This window comes from Haliotis cracherodii, unplaced genomic scaffold, assembly GCF_022045235.1.
Source record: "Haliotis cracherodii isolate W230 unplaced genomic scaffold, xgHalCrac1.p SCAF_6, whole genome shotgun sequence".
In the NCBI taxonomy this organism is placed as follows: Eukaryota; Metazoa; Mollusca; class Gastropoda; order Lepetellida; family Haliotidae; genus Haliotis; species Haliotis cracherodii.
In genome coordinates, this window is record NW_027266319.1 from 31,958,925 (window position 1) to 31,977,127 (window position 18,203).

The following is an 18,203-nucleotide window of genomic DNA, read 5'->3' on the forward strand; positions in this document are numbered from 1 at the left end:
TTATTCCGGGACAAGCCGAGGGCGACTTGTGCCCCTCTCATGGCCATTCTTGCGACCGGGTTCCGTCTTAGCGCAAACGGGCATACCTAAAACAATTGTCAACTCGTTGCGTAAAGGTTCACATATATTTCCTCATATATATATTGGGGGTATTTTTAAATGCAAGACATGTGTAAAATCAAAAACTATTTCTGAGGGATTCTGACAAAGACCTTGAAATCATAAGCGCATTCTCCCACCGCGGTGATAATATTTACACCGCGGTGGAAATAGTTTTCTGTGTATTCATTTTAGTTTTAGACCTTTTCGTTTTGTGTTTTTGACATTTTCATTTTAGTTTTTGACCTTTTCGTTTTGGTTTTTGACATTTCCATTTTAGTTTTTGACATTTTCACTTCACATTTCAGCGACTCAAAAACTACTTAAAAGTACATTTTCTATGTTTTCGTATGTTTTTATACATGATTTATCACATATCTGTATGGCAGGTTGTGTTAATTAGCAAAAGGTTAAGATAAATGTAAGTTAAACATCAAAATATTGAAAAACAGACTTCATGTCCCTTATGGGCCACCGTAATGAATGGATCACTTAAAATCAGTGATGACACCAGGTGTTCGCGAAATGGGAATCCATATATTGCCTTCCCGGTAGCGTCTACCACTCACACAATTCGCATAAAAATAACTGTTTGTTTGTTGCCTGAGGCCGTACATTTGTACTTCTACCATGACACTGCGGTTTGACTACATGTAAATACTTACAGAACATGCAAATCAGGGGAGTTTAGTTTAGTTATAATAAGTTATATATATGCTTTGCCCGTCACTTAAACGCATTTCAAAAGCATAGAGGAAATTCATTTGATATAATGTGCCAAAACTTATAGAACTTAAAGAAATTTAATCCTGCCCTCAAATGAAATGTTAGAAGATGCTGAGAAGAGTTGTCTCCCCTAATATGACGCGTGCATCGTGAACCATTTTACTCGGATTTATTTATTCCAGGTGATCTGTACAAGAGAGAGAGAGAGAGAGAGAGAGAGAGAGAGAGAGAGAGAGAGAGAGAGAGAGAGAGAGAGAGAGAGATTTGACCATCAGGACAATTCAAATTCCATTGCATCATGGAACGAACACGCCCAGACTCTCGCGGTCACGTACATATCAGTTTTAACAGGGTCCCAGCATCACACAAAACATATAATAGGGAGGAAGGTGGGTAGCCTTTCTTTCTCTCTCTCTCGTTTATCTACAGTGTGGTTGCTTTGTATAGGTAATGAGTATATTAGTAACGCTCGGCCTCTCTCCCCTCTCTCTCTCTTTCTCTCTCTCCCCCCTCTCTCTCTCTCTCTCGCTCTCTCTCTCGCTCTTTCTCTCACACACACAACACATATAATAGGGAGGAAGGTGGGTAGCCTTTCTTTCTCTCTCTCTCGTTTATCTACAGTGTGGTTGCTTTGTATAGGTAATGAATATATTAGTAACGCTCGCCCCCTCCCCCCCCCTCTCCTCCCCCCATCCTCCCCCCCCTCTCTCTCGTTTATCTACGGTGTGGTTTGATGCATGACTATAGCATGTTGTGCCGCATGAATGGAACTGGGGACATGTGGCACGAGCGTTACTAATATACTCATAACCTATACAAATCAACCAACGAGGTCGCCTTTGCAGACCTGTGCACAGTACATATAGACGAACATCCACGTGTTGGAGGATCCCACAATAGTCCCAAGCTCTGGATATGTACGTGCGATATGCCGAATGACCGATACAGGTTTTTCAAACAACCGTGACCTACTTGTCACGAGAGAGTCACAATCGTCAGATATGTGTCATCAAACTCAATATTTGCCAACTCACAGGTAGGCGAAGATCATGACGCCATTGCTTATATGAATGCACAGTAACCTCGCTATACGACCATGTATGTATGTATGTGTGTGTGTGTGTGTGTGTGTGTGTGTGTGTGTGTGTGTGTGTGTGTGTGTGTGTGTGTGTGTGTGTGTGTGTGTGTGTCTGTAAGGTACACTCACAGGGACCACTAAGTTTAGTTCGTTAAACCGCATAAACAGTAAACTACCGTCATAAAAAAAGACAAAAAACAACAGTTCGTTATCGTTATAAACGTAGATTACTGTGTATATATATATATACCATTGGTACCACTTTCGTCAGCATCAGTTTTCAGTACAGACGTCGCAGTCTTTATTGGTACATGTACAAGGGTGTTTACAGGCTTACCGTTGTTTGGCGTTATATTGAGGTTTCCACCCCGCTTGGGCCTCCAACGTTGTCTAAAGGATATTTAGTTTTAAGCTTATGCTGTAGGCCTGGTAAATATATTACAAATGTGGGTTTGCTGATCGGTGTGTGTAAAGCTACATTGTTCTAGTGAAGGTGGTAAGTTGGGTAAGTCCGTCACTCAAGAGATGATGAAGTTGGAAATCAGGAGATAACCTAGGCATTAAGTGAGTAGAATATCACACAGAGGACATGGATGGGTGGTACTTCTGACACAGGGGACACGGGTGGTACTTCTGACACAGGGGACACGGGTGGTACTTCTGACACAGGAGACATGGATGGTACTTGTGACACAGGGGACATGGATGGGTGGTACTTCTGACACAGGGGACATGGGTGGTACTTCTGACACAGGGGACACGGGTGGTACTTCTGACACAGGGAACATGGGTGGTACTTCTGACACAGGGGACATGGGTGGTACTTCTGACACAGGGGGCATGGATGGTACTTCTGACACAGGGGACACGGGTGGTACTTCTGACACAGGGGGCATGTGTGGTACTTCTGACACAGGGGGCATGGGTGGTACTTCTGACACAGGGGGCATGGGTGGTTCTTCTGACACAGGGGACATGGGTGGTACTTCTGACACAGGGAACATGGGTGGTACTTCTGACACAGGGGGCATGGGTGGTTCTTCTGACACAGGGGACATGGGTGGTACTTCTGACACAGGGAACATGGGTGGTACTTCTGACACAGGGGGCATGGGTGGTACTTCTGACACAGGGGGCATGGGTGGTACTTCTGACACAGGGGGCATGGGTGGTACTTCTGACGCAGGGGGCATGGGTGGTACTTCTGACACAGGGGGCATGGGTGGTACTTCTGACACAGGGGGCATGGGTGGTACTTCTGACACAGGGAACATGGGTGGTACTTCTGACACAGGGGACATGGGTGGTACTTCTGACACAGGGGGCATGGGTGGTACTTCTGACACAGGGGACATGGATGGTACTTCTGACACAGGGGACATGGGTGGTACTTCTGACACAGGGGGCATGGGTGGTACTTCTGACACAGGGAACATGGGTGGTACTTCTGACACAGGGGACATGGGTGGTACTTCTGACACAGGGGACACGGGTGGTACTTCTGACACAGGGGACACGGGTGGTACTTCTGACACAGGGGACATGGATGGTACTTCTGACACAGGGGACATGGATGGTACTTCTGACACAGGGGACATGGGTGGTACTTCTGACACAGGGGGCATGGGTGGTACTTCTGACACAGGGAACATGGGTGGTACTTCTGACACAGGGGACATGGGTGGTACTTCTGACACAGGGGACACGGGTGGTACTTCTGACACAGGGGACACGGGTGGTACTTCTGACACAGGGGACATGGATGGTACTTCTGACACAGGGGACACGGGTGGTACTTCTGACACAGGGGACATGGGTGGTACTTCTGACACAGGGGACATGGGTGGTACTTCTGACACAGGGGACATGGGTGGTACTTCTGACACAGAGGGCACGGGTGGTACTTCCACACTAAATGGGCAGAATTTCTGCATCCCCAACGATAAATAAATAATACTTGATGATCTGATAGAAGTTGTTTGCGGTATCCTAACGAGTCGTTACATCGTATCCCTGACCTTATAACTGGTAAAATAGTTAAAGTGAGTGATTATTGTCTTACGACGCTTTTAGAAATATTCCTGCAATATCACGACGGGTGACACCAGAAGTGGGCATACCCATGTTGGCAATCGAACCCGGGTCTTTGGCGTGACAAGCGAACGCTTTAAACACTAGGCTACCACATCCAAGGTTATGGACCTCCATAGATTAGTGGGTCACCCGGGTCTTCGGCGTCAAAGCGAACGCTTTAATCATTATGTATAGGCTATCCCAACCAAGGTTACGGACCTCCATAGGTTATTGGGTCACCCGGGTGTTCGGCGTGACAAGCGAACGCTTTAACCACTAGGCTACCCCATCCAAGGTTATGGACCTCCATAGATTTGTGGGTCACCCGGGACTTCGGCGTGACAAGCGAACGCTTTAACCACTATATATAGGCTATCCGTTCCAAGGTTATGGACCTCCATAGCTTAGTGGGTCACCCGGGTGTTCGGCGTGACAAGCGAACGCTTTAACCACAAGGCTACCCCATCCAAGGTTATGGACCTCCATAGCTTAGTGGGTCACCCGGGTGTTCGGCGTGACAAGCGAACGCTTTAACCACAAGGCTAACCCATCCAAGGTTATGGACCTCCATAGGTTAGTGCATGGAGATGATATCCCTAGCTATCCATCCGTATGTTTATACTGTTCCATAATAGGGATGTAACATGTATACGATTTGTCATGATACGATGTGTACCTTGATAGTAAGGTCGCGATAAGATATACAATACGATACGACACATTTGCTGTGCTGGGAGACATAGATTGTGGAGTGAGTGAGTGAGTTAGTGAGTTAGTGAGTGAGTGAGAGTATGGTTTTACGCCGCTTTTAGCAATATTCCAGCAATATCAAGGCGGGGGACACAGGAAATGGGCTTCACACATTGTTCCCATGTCGGGAATCGAACCCGGGTCTTCGGCGTGACGAGCGAACGCTTTAACCACCAGGCTACCCGACCGCCCCATAGACTGTGGAGCTTGAGAAACAATACCTATAAGTTGAATTTATTATATGTTTGACTTTCAATTGCAAATATCTTAAGTAAGCCGTATCATATTCCAAAAATGAACTGCACTGGCGCTTAGTCAGCCCTCAAAGAATATTTCGACATGGTTTCATTTTTTAAATACATTTTGATTTAAAACTTTGAAAAATTATTTTTTTTGGCATAATACACAATTGCGGATGGGTATCTTATACGTTTAGTTTTGAAAATCAACAAATTTGCTTTTTCGGCATGACTACAACATTTCAAATGGAAGGGGTCATGTGGTTGCAAATTTATTTCGTACCCAAGAATTTATTGAACCCATTTATGTTTACACACAATTACCTAGCCACAGATAACATGTTACAAACTGTGTCGTGCTTAAATGGACATTATCAAATTATACAGTGTTCTTTCTCTTTTCAATTACATAAAAAAACAAACTCGGTATAGTTTCTCTTTCCCCCCAGTTTACATATCAGTATCTCATTAAAACAACATGTATTTCACTTCTCTCACATCTGACATTCCTCAAAGCCTCTACATTGTAAACGTTATTTATACACCACAGTAGTGAGTGAGTGAGTTGGGTTTAACGCCGCTTTTAACAGTATTCCAGTTATATCACGGCGTCTCAGCTTAATGTGTGAGGAAGGCCCGAAGTGATGCAGTTCTCAGACGTTTACCACTTCTGTGAAACCAACGAGCACGGGTATGGTGCTGACAAACCTAGAAACATAATCATAGATTTCTGGTGTATACACCACAGTAATTCATGGTAATCCATATTTATGAGTGAGTGAGTATGGTTTTACGCAGCTTTTAGCAATATTCCAGCAATATCAAGGCTGAGGACACAAGAAATGGGCTTCACACATTCTGCCAATGTCGGAAATCGAACCCGGGCCTTCTGTGTGACGAGCGAACGCTTTAACCACTAGGCTACCCGACCGCCCCTACCCATGTTGGTAATTTCCCAGGATGTGGATGTATGTTGTTAAAGGTGCTGCATTCCATAGAATAGAATTACACACATGTAAGGACATCCATAGACATTGTAAACAGTATCTATATTGAAAATAGTAAGGTCAAAAGCATCCTGCATAGTGCAAGCCTCCGTGTCCGTTGTCGCGGGTGTTTGATTGGGTCAGTGAGTAACTAAGTGTTTGTTTGTTTAACGCCTCACTCAGCAATATTCCAGCTACATGACGGCTGTCTGTGAATATTCGAGCCTGGACTAGACAATCCAATGATTGACATCATGAGCATCGATCTACGCAATTGGGATACATTGACATGCATCAACCAAGTCAGCGAGCCTGACCACCCGATCCCGTTAGTTGCCCCTTACCAAAAGCTAGTCACCTTTTACGTTAAGCATAGGTTGCTGAAGACCTTTTCTACCCCGGATCTTTACTGGACGAGTAACTGAGTTAGTTACTGAGTGAGTAATTAAGTGAGAGTGATTATTGCTTAATGCTGCATCAGCAACGTTTCAGCGATCCGTAACTTATACAATCTTATTCCAGGACATCTTGAGCTGAAATTCAGTTATATCACAGCGTCCATTGTTCTACTTCCAAGATAACTGTACCGTACCGACGACCTTTTAATGACAAGAGACCGATAGCTTCTGTGATCTGATAAATTATCGCTTGTTCACACTTGGTGCGACAGTATTTGACCAATGACCTCTGACCTAATTGATAAGAAATATCATTACCATTTACTTCAGATTCATCCCCACATCCGTCATCAGCCGAGTACGATACTCCCCTTACTGCCTGTGATACTGAACACGTTCGTGTTACGACCGCAGGTGAGTGTTTCTAAAACCGTTCTTGTCTTGGCAGAATATTATGTCATCCAATAAACATTGGTATTGTTTAGATGTCTGTACTGTGTGTAGATTACCATTTCGCATGTATGCTCGGTATATGATTTTGTAGAGGCATGTAGTATATGATAATGTACAGGCGCGATAGTTAATATTGTGGTTCGACTTCTTGTATGGGTACAATGTGTAAAGCCTGTTTCTGGAGTTTCCTGCCGTGATGTGGATGGAATTAGGGCTCACTCACTCACTCACTCACTCGGCATGGTATCTCAGTGTGCTATCTCTATAAATCGGCATCAGTCTGGACTAGTACAAGCAGCCCCCCCCCCACACACACACACACATGCACGTCGCTATAGAAGTGCAATAATCTTTGACGCGACGTTAAACCCCATTTCACCTCACCTCACCTCACCTCACGACGCGACGTTAAACCCCATTTCACCTCACCTCACCTCACCTCACCTCACTTCACCTCACGACGCGACGTTAAACCCCATTTCACCTCACCTCACCTCACCTCACCTCACCTCACCTCACGACGCGACGTTAAACCCCATTTCACCTCACCTCACCTCACCTCACTTCACCTCACGACGCGACGTTAAACCCCATTTCGCCTCACCTCACCTCACTTCACCTCACCTCATCTTAATTCTGCGACCCCACGGTCCGTATACAAGGATCTGTATGCGCCTACCGTACTTGGCTTCGCGCCAATTCACGGGTTCTGCATGTGCTGACTTAACAACAACACAGGATTTCACCTGTCAGGATGTTATGCCTAACATTACCCAACACCTTTCTAATGTTGACATTTCATGTTACAGGTAATCATTCCCCTTATATATTCATTCTACATCTATATCTAACTGAATGCTTATGAATCATAAAATACATATTACATATTTACCAATCACGTATTAATGAAATTAGTAAACAATCGGCTCATGTTTGCGTATAACCCAAACATCACTCATATTGCTATTACTAACTTCATCACTGCATCATCATACCACGTAAAGCAGTGCGTGACAGGCATAATATCATAATTATAGATATATTTGATATTAAAATATCATATTATACCCAAAACACGATCTTTTGGATTACTGACCTCGCGGCGTGTGTGACATCATGTCATTGTAACGCGAAAGTATGCATAGCCAGTTAAAATAAATGGTGATACGCATTTTGCCTACTTTACTTATATAATTATCATATGTATAATGTGTATATTCAGTTGTCAGGTTATTATGGTGGCCGACATGGTTCAAAACGTTTCTCATTTCAATTCGTGTTTTATGACAATTCGTGTTTACAGCCAATCTCATTAAAATCAGGCTTAAGTTCTCGCTGCCGCTAAACAAAGCTTTGTTTAGCGATAGCGAGAACTAAGATATGGTTTTAATGAGATTGTGTTACAGCAAATTACTTTGTTTATTATATTCTAACGACACTCCGTCTTCCAAATGCTTGTCTGGAACAACTAGAAGCCTGACCCTGTGACGTGTTTTCGGTATAGTATATCGTTAGACATGTAGTATATCATCGTGTACAGATATATAATGTTATAATTTATGAATATTAGTTATAGTGTGAATATACATATACTGTATTTTATTGTAAATTATTGCTTACATGTATGCGAGAGAGAATGTATTGTGAGGAACACAACGTTTCGGAGTAAAGACTTACTCCGTCATCACCTTGTGTGACATCAATTAATTATATCGCGGGGTAGCCTAGTGGTTAAAGCGTTCGCTCATCACACCTAAAGGCCCGGGTTCGATTCCCTCGTGTGTACAATGTGTGAAGCGCATTTCTGGTGTCCCCCGCCGTGATATTGCTGGAATATTACTAAAAGCGTCGTAAAACCTCACTCACTCACTCACTAACTCTAAATGTCATTCAAGACGTGATACATGTATATAGTATATCCCTGCTATAGATATATAAAGTATACCATTCCTAGTGATGTTTTATATCGTACTAGACACATGTATATATATATGGCACCATTTGGATAAATATTACCATTTTTTATTGTACAGTCTAACGTCGTTCGCATGACGTGGAATAGAGCGTCTTTCATTTTTTGAATAAAAAGTCTTGGACGCGTACAATGGAGTTTCAGTTCTGGTCCGTTGATAAAATAGTTATGATTTAAATACATTAAGATCGCACCTACGCAAACCCACTTGTGTTCCTAAAGTGTTTAACACGTGGCGATTTTTCAAAGTGTCATTGTAACTGCTTTTCTGGTATCTCCTTTTCAGTCTGGTGTTAAGGCATAGACATGCACGCATATGGCGTCCTCATGGCATAGTTTGGCAATGTAGGTCAATACTTTAACGTTACAAGAAACATATACCAACCGCGCCCAGCTGGTAACCGATTTACAATTGTACATGTAAAACGTTCCTTACATTGACACTCGTGTTTGTGCAAGTGACTACTATAGGCGTGACCTCGTTCTATCTGTTGACCTTCGTGACCTCGGTGACCTCGGTGACCTGCTGTTATCACACACTGGATCCATGTTGTAATGAAACTCGGTAAGACCGGAGAAAACAAGGTCAGACATTTCAAACTCAGGTCTTTATATTTTATTGTCCATGGATTACTGATGATTAAATTTGGAAGATCGAAAAAATGTGTTGACGTGAAGAGGGCAGCAGGTTTTGTTTTGTTTTTTTTGTGGTTCGATCCCCGGCCGCGTCATACCCGACAACATCCTTTCAATAGCCACAACATATATCCGCTAAACGCAGAGTCGAAAGTACGATTCCGACGATATCAAGACTATATGTTAATGAATCACTATCAAACAGTGATGATACCAGGTGTTAGCGAAAGGGTTAGCGCATCCTGACCCACCGGCACACCCGGTACAAACACATGCAAAGGAAAGTTAAATTTCATCTGGAATATTGCTCGGCATGAAGGGAAAGCTGACGGTCGGAAAGTTGAAGTCGTTACTTTTGTCAAACAGTGTTGATGAGATATTGTTTTTGTCACTCTGAATCGTTGTACATATACAGTAAACTACGGTTATAACGAACACGCTTATAACGAACTGACGGATATAACGAACTTACTTTTTGGTCTCGACTACTTGCTGTAGTCATGCTGTATATGTACTTATAACGAACTACGGTTATAACGAACTAAAATTAGTAGTCCCGTTGAGTTCGCAATAACCGTAGTTTACTGTATATAACTATGAAAGCCGTTTCACCGTTTTTCTGTTTCTAGTTCAGGTGGGAATTCGAAAGTCAGTGGAGTGAGTGAATATTGTTTTACGCCGCTTTTAGCAATATTCCAGCAATATCACGGCGGGGGACACCAGAAATGGACTGAAAGTCAGTGGAAGGGAATTAGCTATTTGATGGTTATTCAATGATATTGACCGAATCTACGTATACTTATCCTTGGGTGATAGTACATTAGTATAATCTTGTTAATCATTTAGAAATAATAATGATGTCCGATATTGAGCGGTCACAATTAATTTTGATAATTGTTTGGGCTATTTGACCATCTCATACTTTTTGTCCTTTGAAAATGCTCGATGTCAAAGTTGTTTTTATCACTAATTAAAAAACCTTTATGGACGTAACCGGGTTTTCATATAGATATATAATCCAAACTGTCATTCTTATTGTAACATAATCTTTGAAACAGTCTGCAATGAACTAATCACGACCACTTCCGTTAATTTTGTTTTGACGTCAAAAACCCTTACAGTTTCATCGGGATTTTTTATCGGTAAATATAGCTCACGAAAACTTTTCAATGAATGTCTATTTCGACATAGATGTCAAATGTCTATCACCGTTAGGATATATACTTTCCAAGTGTATGATTTATTAGACATAGATTTCAAACAAGGGAGCACACTTGAATTTACTTGCCATATTCGGGTGCTTCAATATAACGATTAACGTAGAAGAGTTGGAAACTTACAATACCAGCACTTGGCTAGACAGTGCATAGATCCATATCCTTGGCGAGGAACTAATGTCCCGTCAGTGTCCCTTTCTTCACGAAGTAGGAGTTAACACATTGGCCTACTCGCCCAATATGCCTGCGCCATAGCTATATCACTAATCCTTTGTGACAGGTATCTAGTGGGCATTTACTTTCACTGATAAGCGGCAGATAAACTTCACATGGTGTTATAATTGTATGTCTTAACTCGATGTATACACGTTCCAAACGGCAATGTTTCAGCGGTACACCGATACTTGTTTAATCAGCAAAGTAGTCCCAGCTGACATGAGGACGTGTATTTATTTCAGGTACCTCAATGACGACATTTTACTTCAGGTACATATGGAAGCACCATATTTCTTTACTTCATACGTGTCAAACGCCATATGCCATTGCTTTATCCGCGTCAAAAACATGTTTCATAACTTCATGCGTGTCAAACACCATGTTTCATAAATTCATGCGTGTCAAACACCATGTTTCATAAATTCATGCGTGTCAAACACCATGTTTCATAAATTCATGCGCGCGTCCAACACCATGCTTCATTTCTTCATGCGCGTCAAACACCATGTTTCAATGCTTCATGCGTGTCAAAACCCATCTTTCACTACTTCATGGGCGTCAAACACCATGTTTCAGTACTTCATGCGTGCCAAACACCATGTTTCATTGCTTCATGCGCGTCAAACACCATATTACATTACTACATGCAAACACAATCATGTTTCTCTGCTTCAGGCACATCACACACGATGTTGTTGAAAGTCCTTCTGTTGGTAGTACTCGCCAGTCCGGCATCGGGGTTCAATTTTACACAAAGCGGCAACTCCTTCAGCGTATCCCTGAAGGACCTGATGGTGAGCATACTGTATATGTTACGTGTCTGTCAGTCTCTGTCAGAAGCAAGTCCGGCATACAGATATTGACGTTGCAAACGTAAGCCAGCAGTGCGAACATCGGGAAAGGTGAGGTGAAGCGGGCTTTAACGTCGCGCTCAAGATGATTGCACTTGATTGCACATCGACGTGTGTGTGTGTGCGTGCGTTCGTGCGTGCGTGCGTGCGTGCGTGCGTGCGTGCGTGCGTGCGTACGTGTGTGTGTGTGTGTGATACCATACGCCTGACAGGGAACAGCAAGGACCACATTTAACTGCTTTTGGTATGACGCGGCCGGGGCTCGAACCATCGATCTCCCCAGCGGGCTGACGCTCTATCCATGAGACCACGGAGGCATTCAGACATCAAGAACAAAGTATTTGACTGTTCGGTAAAATATGTCATTTACCCAGCAGTAAGCTGAACTTTTCATGGCTAATTATTCATGTGTCGTTATCCAGTAAATATCCTCCGTTAACTTTAAAAACGTTGTCAAATGTCGTCAGGCACCGGTGCTATTGAATGCATCCCATAAAGCAATGGTAAAATATCGTTACATTGTTATGGTACCGCACTCATTATATGACGATCGTCAGTAAGACACTGAACATATTGTAAACCCATCGTAATGCCAATCATTTATGATACTGTATACATTTAAAATAATATCGATATATAGTTATATATTGCATTCTTTGTTAAGCCATTGTTAAAACAGACAATACAGTTACGATTGTGTATGCATCGTTAAGACATTGGCAAATCAAGCTTTACAGTTATGATATTGCTTTCATTATTAAGCCGTTGTGATATCACTCTATACAGTTATAATACTGCTTTCATTATTAAGCCGTTGTCATATCACTCTATACAGTTATAATACTGCTTTCATTATTAAGCCGTTGTCATATCACTCTATACAGTTATAATACTGCTTTCATTATTAAGCCGTTGTCAAATCACTCTATACAGTTATGATACTGCTTTCATTTTAAAGCCAGTGTCAAATTACGCTATACATTAATGATACTGCTTTCAATTTTAAGCCATTGACAAATTACGCAAGTTTGCTATGAACCTGCATTTATTTTTAAGCCATTGTTAAATCGCACAAAATCTTCAGTTATGATACTGTTTTTATTTTTAAGCCATAGACTCATCAAGCTATACAATTCTGATATTGCTTTTATTTTTAAGCCATTGTCAAATCACGCTTTACAGTTAAAATACTGCTTTTATTTTTAAGCCGTTGTCAAATCACTCTATAGAGTTAGGTATTCTAAAGCCATGCTCAAAAGTCAGTTTGTGATTTGTAAAGCCGAAGTTTACTGTCGAAAATCATGTTCATGTTTAATACTTTACTTATTGTAAAGTATTAGTTACTTTACTTATTGTAAAGTATTAGTATAATACCGTTATATAGTTATCCTCAGTTACTCTCGGGACATCATAATGACGGCTTGGGATACTTTGGCCCCCACACAGGGTACATCACACCATATACCCCTCGAGATCAGTTGACAAACAATTTATCTCTGATTTCTGATTTCTTTTCATGCACTACTCGCAAACACACAAATCACACCTGTTTCAAGGATATTAACTTTTGTTATGTTTGACATTAGCGTTTGTAAGAACATATTACAATTTTTCATACTTTCTTTTTAACATAAATTTCTACTTGACAAACCCATATTGACAAATCAATAAACTTCAAAAACTGTGCCAGCCTACTTAAGACAGACAGATCGAATGATGACGATGTCGTCCAATCGCTAGGGTAGACAGCGTGAGCTCATTTCGGACTAATGGTGTATATAACATTGAAGCAAAATTAGTATACGAGCAATATTGTATGTCCACTAGTGTCAAAGGAGCGATGGTTAAAACCTTTGCTCGTCATGCCAAAAACCAGGGTTTGACTTCCCACATGGGCACAATGTGCAAATCTTGTTTATGATGTCCCAGCCAATATGATGCTGAAATATTGCTGAAGGCAGGATAACATCATCACTACTGTCATATTAACCGTTTCTAACCCTTCCTACAGCTGCTGAAGCAGAGCCCCGACCTGCCGTGTGTCTACGTGGGGAAGGTGACAACAGTTTTCAATGAGTACCTGGGGAATTTCCACATCAAACAATCCACCGACGAAAGGGTGGGTCTGTCTACGTTTCAATGGACACCAGCCAACAACTCTCTTCTGCTCAGCTATGCTGATTTCTGGGTGAGTTACATACACTATTTGTTTGTTTGTTTGTTGTTTAACGTCGCACTCAGCAGTATTCCCGTTGTATGACGGCGGACGGTACATAATCGAGTCTGGACCAGTGATTGACATCATGAGCATCGATCTACGCAAATGGGATACGAAGACATACAACCAAGTCTGCGAGCCTGACCACCCAATCCCAATAGTCGCCTAATGCGAGAAGCATGGGTTGCTGAAGATCAATTCTAACCAGATCCTCACGGGTTGCATACACTTAATAAACACCAGACAAATGCTCTCAGTCTGGCTTATATGTCCCCATCATGTTCACCCAAGCTAGATTTGCCACCGGGTTTACCCCGAGCGTGGATTTTTGTTAGAGACAGAATGTTTTTATTCAGTCATAGCCTCAAGACTACCGTTATTGTCTTTGAAATGAGGAACTATACACGTCATATTTAGAACACCCGGCATGTACGGCATGGGTCGGCTTTTGGAAGTGAAATAGTAAGTTGAAGGAGTCCCGTGAAGATCCGGGGTAGAATAGGTCTTCAGCAACCCATGCTTGCCGTAAGAGGCGACTATGCTTGTCGTAAGAGGCGACTAACGGACTCGGGTGGTCAGGCTCGCTAACTTGGTTGATGCATATCATCGTATCCCAATCGCGTAGATCGATGCTCATAATGTCAATCACTGGATTATTTGGTCCAGACTCGATTATTTACAGGCCGCCGTCATATAAGTGGTATATTGCTGAGTGCGGCGTTAAACAACAGACAAACAAACAAACAAATTGGAAGGAGATTATAGGTACAAAGGTCGTCAAAACATTATACACTCAGTTAAAAATCCTACAATGCGCACTGGACGATTGTTCTTGTTGGTCGGTTTGCACTGGTAGTTGCCTCCAAGACAGCTGCTGATCACTACCAGGGATAGAGTAACCGCATCTGAGTAGCACATCGCTACACATCTTATATAGATAAGCATTTATACAATTCTTCTCGAAACTGATTATTCAGACCACAAGGAATAGTATAGATATAGAGTTCGCAGGGCGGGAAACTCAACTTTTCAAGGGTTATATTTGCAACCTGTTTTCACACTACGAATATCCAATGTATAGCTAATTATTTTTATGACTGAACTCTAACTCATAACTATAGTAACAAACCTCGCACTAAATTTTACACCAACATATGCCGCCATTATACTGACTGACGTTGCATCCACTCATGTGCCATAAACAGTCTCGGGAGCATTGCATTACCATGACAACGGAGTGTGGTTTGTCGTTAATAATATCGCACAAGAAAATACCTGCAATGCACGTATTAACATAATTTACATTCGCAGTTTAAATAACTTAATCAAAGCTTCACTTAAACTGCCTAGGGCTGTTCACACATTACCTGAATATGTCAAGTTGAAGAAATATGTGTTCCTTTATTTTAAAACGCCTAGCTGAGCAATGTGTTTTCGCCTTGTATGTATGTATGAACGGTTTATCTCTAGTGACGCACTTTGCAGTGTCTCATTGAGACGGACAGCGCTCTCGTGTACCCCGATGTGGTTGCTGTGACTGATTGAGATGAACTCTACATCCCGGGGATGTAACAATGTCAGTTTGACCCAATCGGTTATTTTGCTCCGCACACAAACAAATCAGTTCTCAGCACCTGTGTTTTGGTGGAACGGAATACAGAATCAGAATTGCGATCGTTCTTCTCTGAAGTGATTTCAAACACATTCACGTTACGTATACTCTCCTGTGTTAGAAGTGACAATATATCGGAATTCGTCAAAGAAACGAGACATACCTGTAAGTTATCGCCTCCCAGTAATTCCGGTGGGGTGATTCGCGAGATAGCAATGGGCATGCGTGGTTGACGTCACACCAGATATTTTGTATGAGTGATGCGCATCACCTAGTGCCGTATCAAACAGGTACGTCTAGTTTAAGTCTCGTTTTGCCCAGATATGACAATGAAAGGTGAAGGCACACACACACACACACACACACACACACACACACACACACACACACAGAGCACAGTTTGTGCTATATTATACTTGATGTTGTGTCCCTGTCAACAGAAAATAAACCACTGGTGTTGAGCGAGTGGCCTTGTGGTTAAAGTGTTTGCTCGTCACGCCAAAGACCCGAGTTCGATTCCCGACATGGGTACAATGTGTGAAGCCCATTTCTTCTGTTATCCGCCTTGATATTGCTGGAATATTGCTAAAGGCGGGGTAAAACCATACTCACTTACTATTATTTTCAAGAACAGAAGTGGGCCACGGGTGGCCCAGTCGTCTAAGGCGCCTCGATTAGCTTTGTAGAGTTGCGTCCCTTGGACACGCCAGAAACCTATGACTGATGGTTCGAATCCCGGTTCGCCCCGACTATGTGTCTAGGTTTGTCAGCATCATACCCGTGCTCGTGGGTTTCACCGAAGTGGTAAACGTCTGAGACCTGAATCACTTCGGGCTTTCCTCTCACATTATGCCGACACGCCGCGATATAACTGGCATACTGTTAAAAGCGGCGTTAAACCCAACCCACTCACTCACTCAAGTACAGAAGTTGCAAACGGCAGATCCAATACAAGTTATGTTTTAAACTCTTCAGCTTATAAGCTGGTCACTCATTGAACGATACGGTTTCCCCAAACAGTTGTTATTCGTCATAGTGTATCGGTCCAGATCTGTGTCAGGACGCAGTAAGGTAGCCTTGTGGTAAATGTGTTCTCTCGTCACGTTGGTAGCCCTGGTTCGATTCCTCACAGGGGTACGTACAATTTCTGAAGCAAATATCCGGTGTCCCCCGCCGTGATGTTGTTGGAATATTGCTTAAGCGACGAAAACGCATTACTAACACGGTAATGTTCCAGCACTTCAACAACGCATAATAGCGTTTTCTGGTCAAGGGGAGATAATCGCGGAATACGGGCCCTCAATGCCCGCGAGTGAACACGTGTCTGATGCATATGGCACCAACGTACGTGCTACGCTCTATAGCGGTTGTGTTAGATCTTAGCGGGGATAGCTATGTTTCAGTTTAGACTTTTGTGTGTATATTTCATATAAAAGTAGGGTTATTTAACGTATTAAACATTTTGATAATTTGATGATTATTCATATTAGAAACGTGTTACATTTGCACGGGATTCGGGCTTGTACACCTAGGTCAGGCACACGGGGCTACTGACAACATCGACCGATGCAGAATTTGCTGATACCTATGTGAAGTTATGTTGTCGTCAAAGCGCTTGCACTGCAAACACCGTGATGTTGAAACCGCAGAAAACTGAGTTATCAATGTTGTCCAAGCACTTTGACTACAACTGACTCATGTGAAAGTTTGTAACAGTTAAGCTATATCGGTCTGTCGCGTGCGTTTCAGAAGATTGATGATGTTGAATCAGTGATTGGCATCAACGAGGTGACCTAGCAGCACGTCGCAATGCATCGCATTGAGATAAAGCACTGTCAGTGACTGCTAAAAGTGAAAACGCAGTGAAATTGGCTATCTGAAAGAAAAGAGCGTCATATTTGGTATTGAAAAATAGAGCACAAATGTATCATGTTAAACAATTGTTAAGAGGACTTTAAAAAGAGGCGACTAAGTCCATTCTATTGACATTCTCCATTCCATGGGGCGGGGGGTAGCCTTGTGGTTAAAGTGTTCGCTCGTCACGCTGAAGACCCGGGTTCGATCCCCCACATAGGTACAATATGTGAAGCCCATTTTTGGTGTCCCCCTCGTGATAATGCTGAAATATTGCTTAAAGCGGCGTACAACAATACTTACCTCACCAACAAAGTTCATATGCACGTTCTACGAGTTTTGAGGCAGTACAAGTGCCACCGTTTCGGTCATGTAGCTCAGAATTGCAACAAGAAGCGCCCGTGTGTTGACACATTGGTGGCAAACACCTGTTGACAAATACATTTATGACGGGACGCCAAATTGTTAAAACATATCCGAAGACTATAGTACCGTTAACAAGAGGAGTAGCCAATACTGGAAGCAGTTCCTGTTCAGAGGGATCGTGTTGACAATACGAACAGCCATACGGAGGCACCAGTTTATTAAAATCTGGTACTGCTTCTAAATCAAATGCTTCAACCCTTCAAGATTCAAACCCTAATCTAAGACACGTGTGCCAGACGAGTCCATGCAGATAACCGTTCTCCCAACATTGTTGGGTCGCTGTCAGGTGCTGATATTCCACGGCCTCTTCTTGCTAAAACTGTTAGATAGGTTCAACAGATGAACCCTTTGACACTTAATGTCCAAGTGCTAAGCTTAGAAGTATCCCTTACCCTAAAA

At 42.5% G+C, this 18,203-nt stretch overlaps 2 protein-coding genes across 2 annotated transcripts in view; one reads left to right on the forward strand and one right to left on the reverse strand.

Moving 5' to 3' along the window:
* LOC139446365 (uncharacterized) lies at nt 1-3,837 on the reverse strand. Its single transcript, XM_071227701.1, has 2 exons — nt 2,589-3,837; nt 1-86 (listed from the first exon to the last, which is right to left on the reverse strand). The coding sequence occupies exons 1-2, from the start codon at nt 3,835-3,837 to the stop codon at nt 1-3; spliced, it is 1,335 nt and encodes a 444-aa protein (XP_071083802.1).
* Nucleotides 1,593-18,203, forward strand: part of LOC139444613 (sulfoquinovosidase-like) — a 26,882-nt gene continuing 10,271 nt past the window's right edge. Inside the window, exons 1-4 of the mRNA XM_071225522.1 lie at nt 1,593-1,861; nt 6,680-6,763; nt 11,519-11,637; nt 13,706-13,882. Coding sequence (XP_071081623.1) covers nt 11,533-11,637; nt 13,706-13,882 — 282 coding nt within the window. The 5' untranslated portion in view covers nt 1,593-1,861; nt 6,680-6,763; nt 11,519-11,532. The remainder of the gene's footprint in view (nt 1,862-6,679; nt 6,764-11,518; nt 11,638-13,705; nt 13,883-18,203) is intronic.

Coding starts and splice junctions, on each gene's coding strand:
- LOC139446365 (XM_071227701.1), bottom strand. CDS start 3,837: ATGCAGAAATTCTGCCCATTTAGTGTGGAAGTACCACCCGTGCCCTCT. Junction 87..2,588: donor CCATGTCCCCTGTGTCACAA/GTACCATCCATG, acceptor CAATTGTTTTAG/GTATGCCCGTTTGCGCTAAG.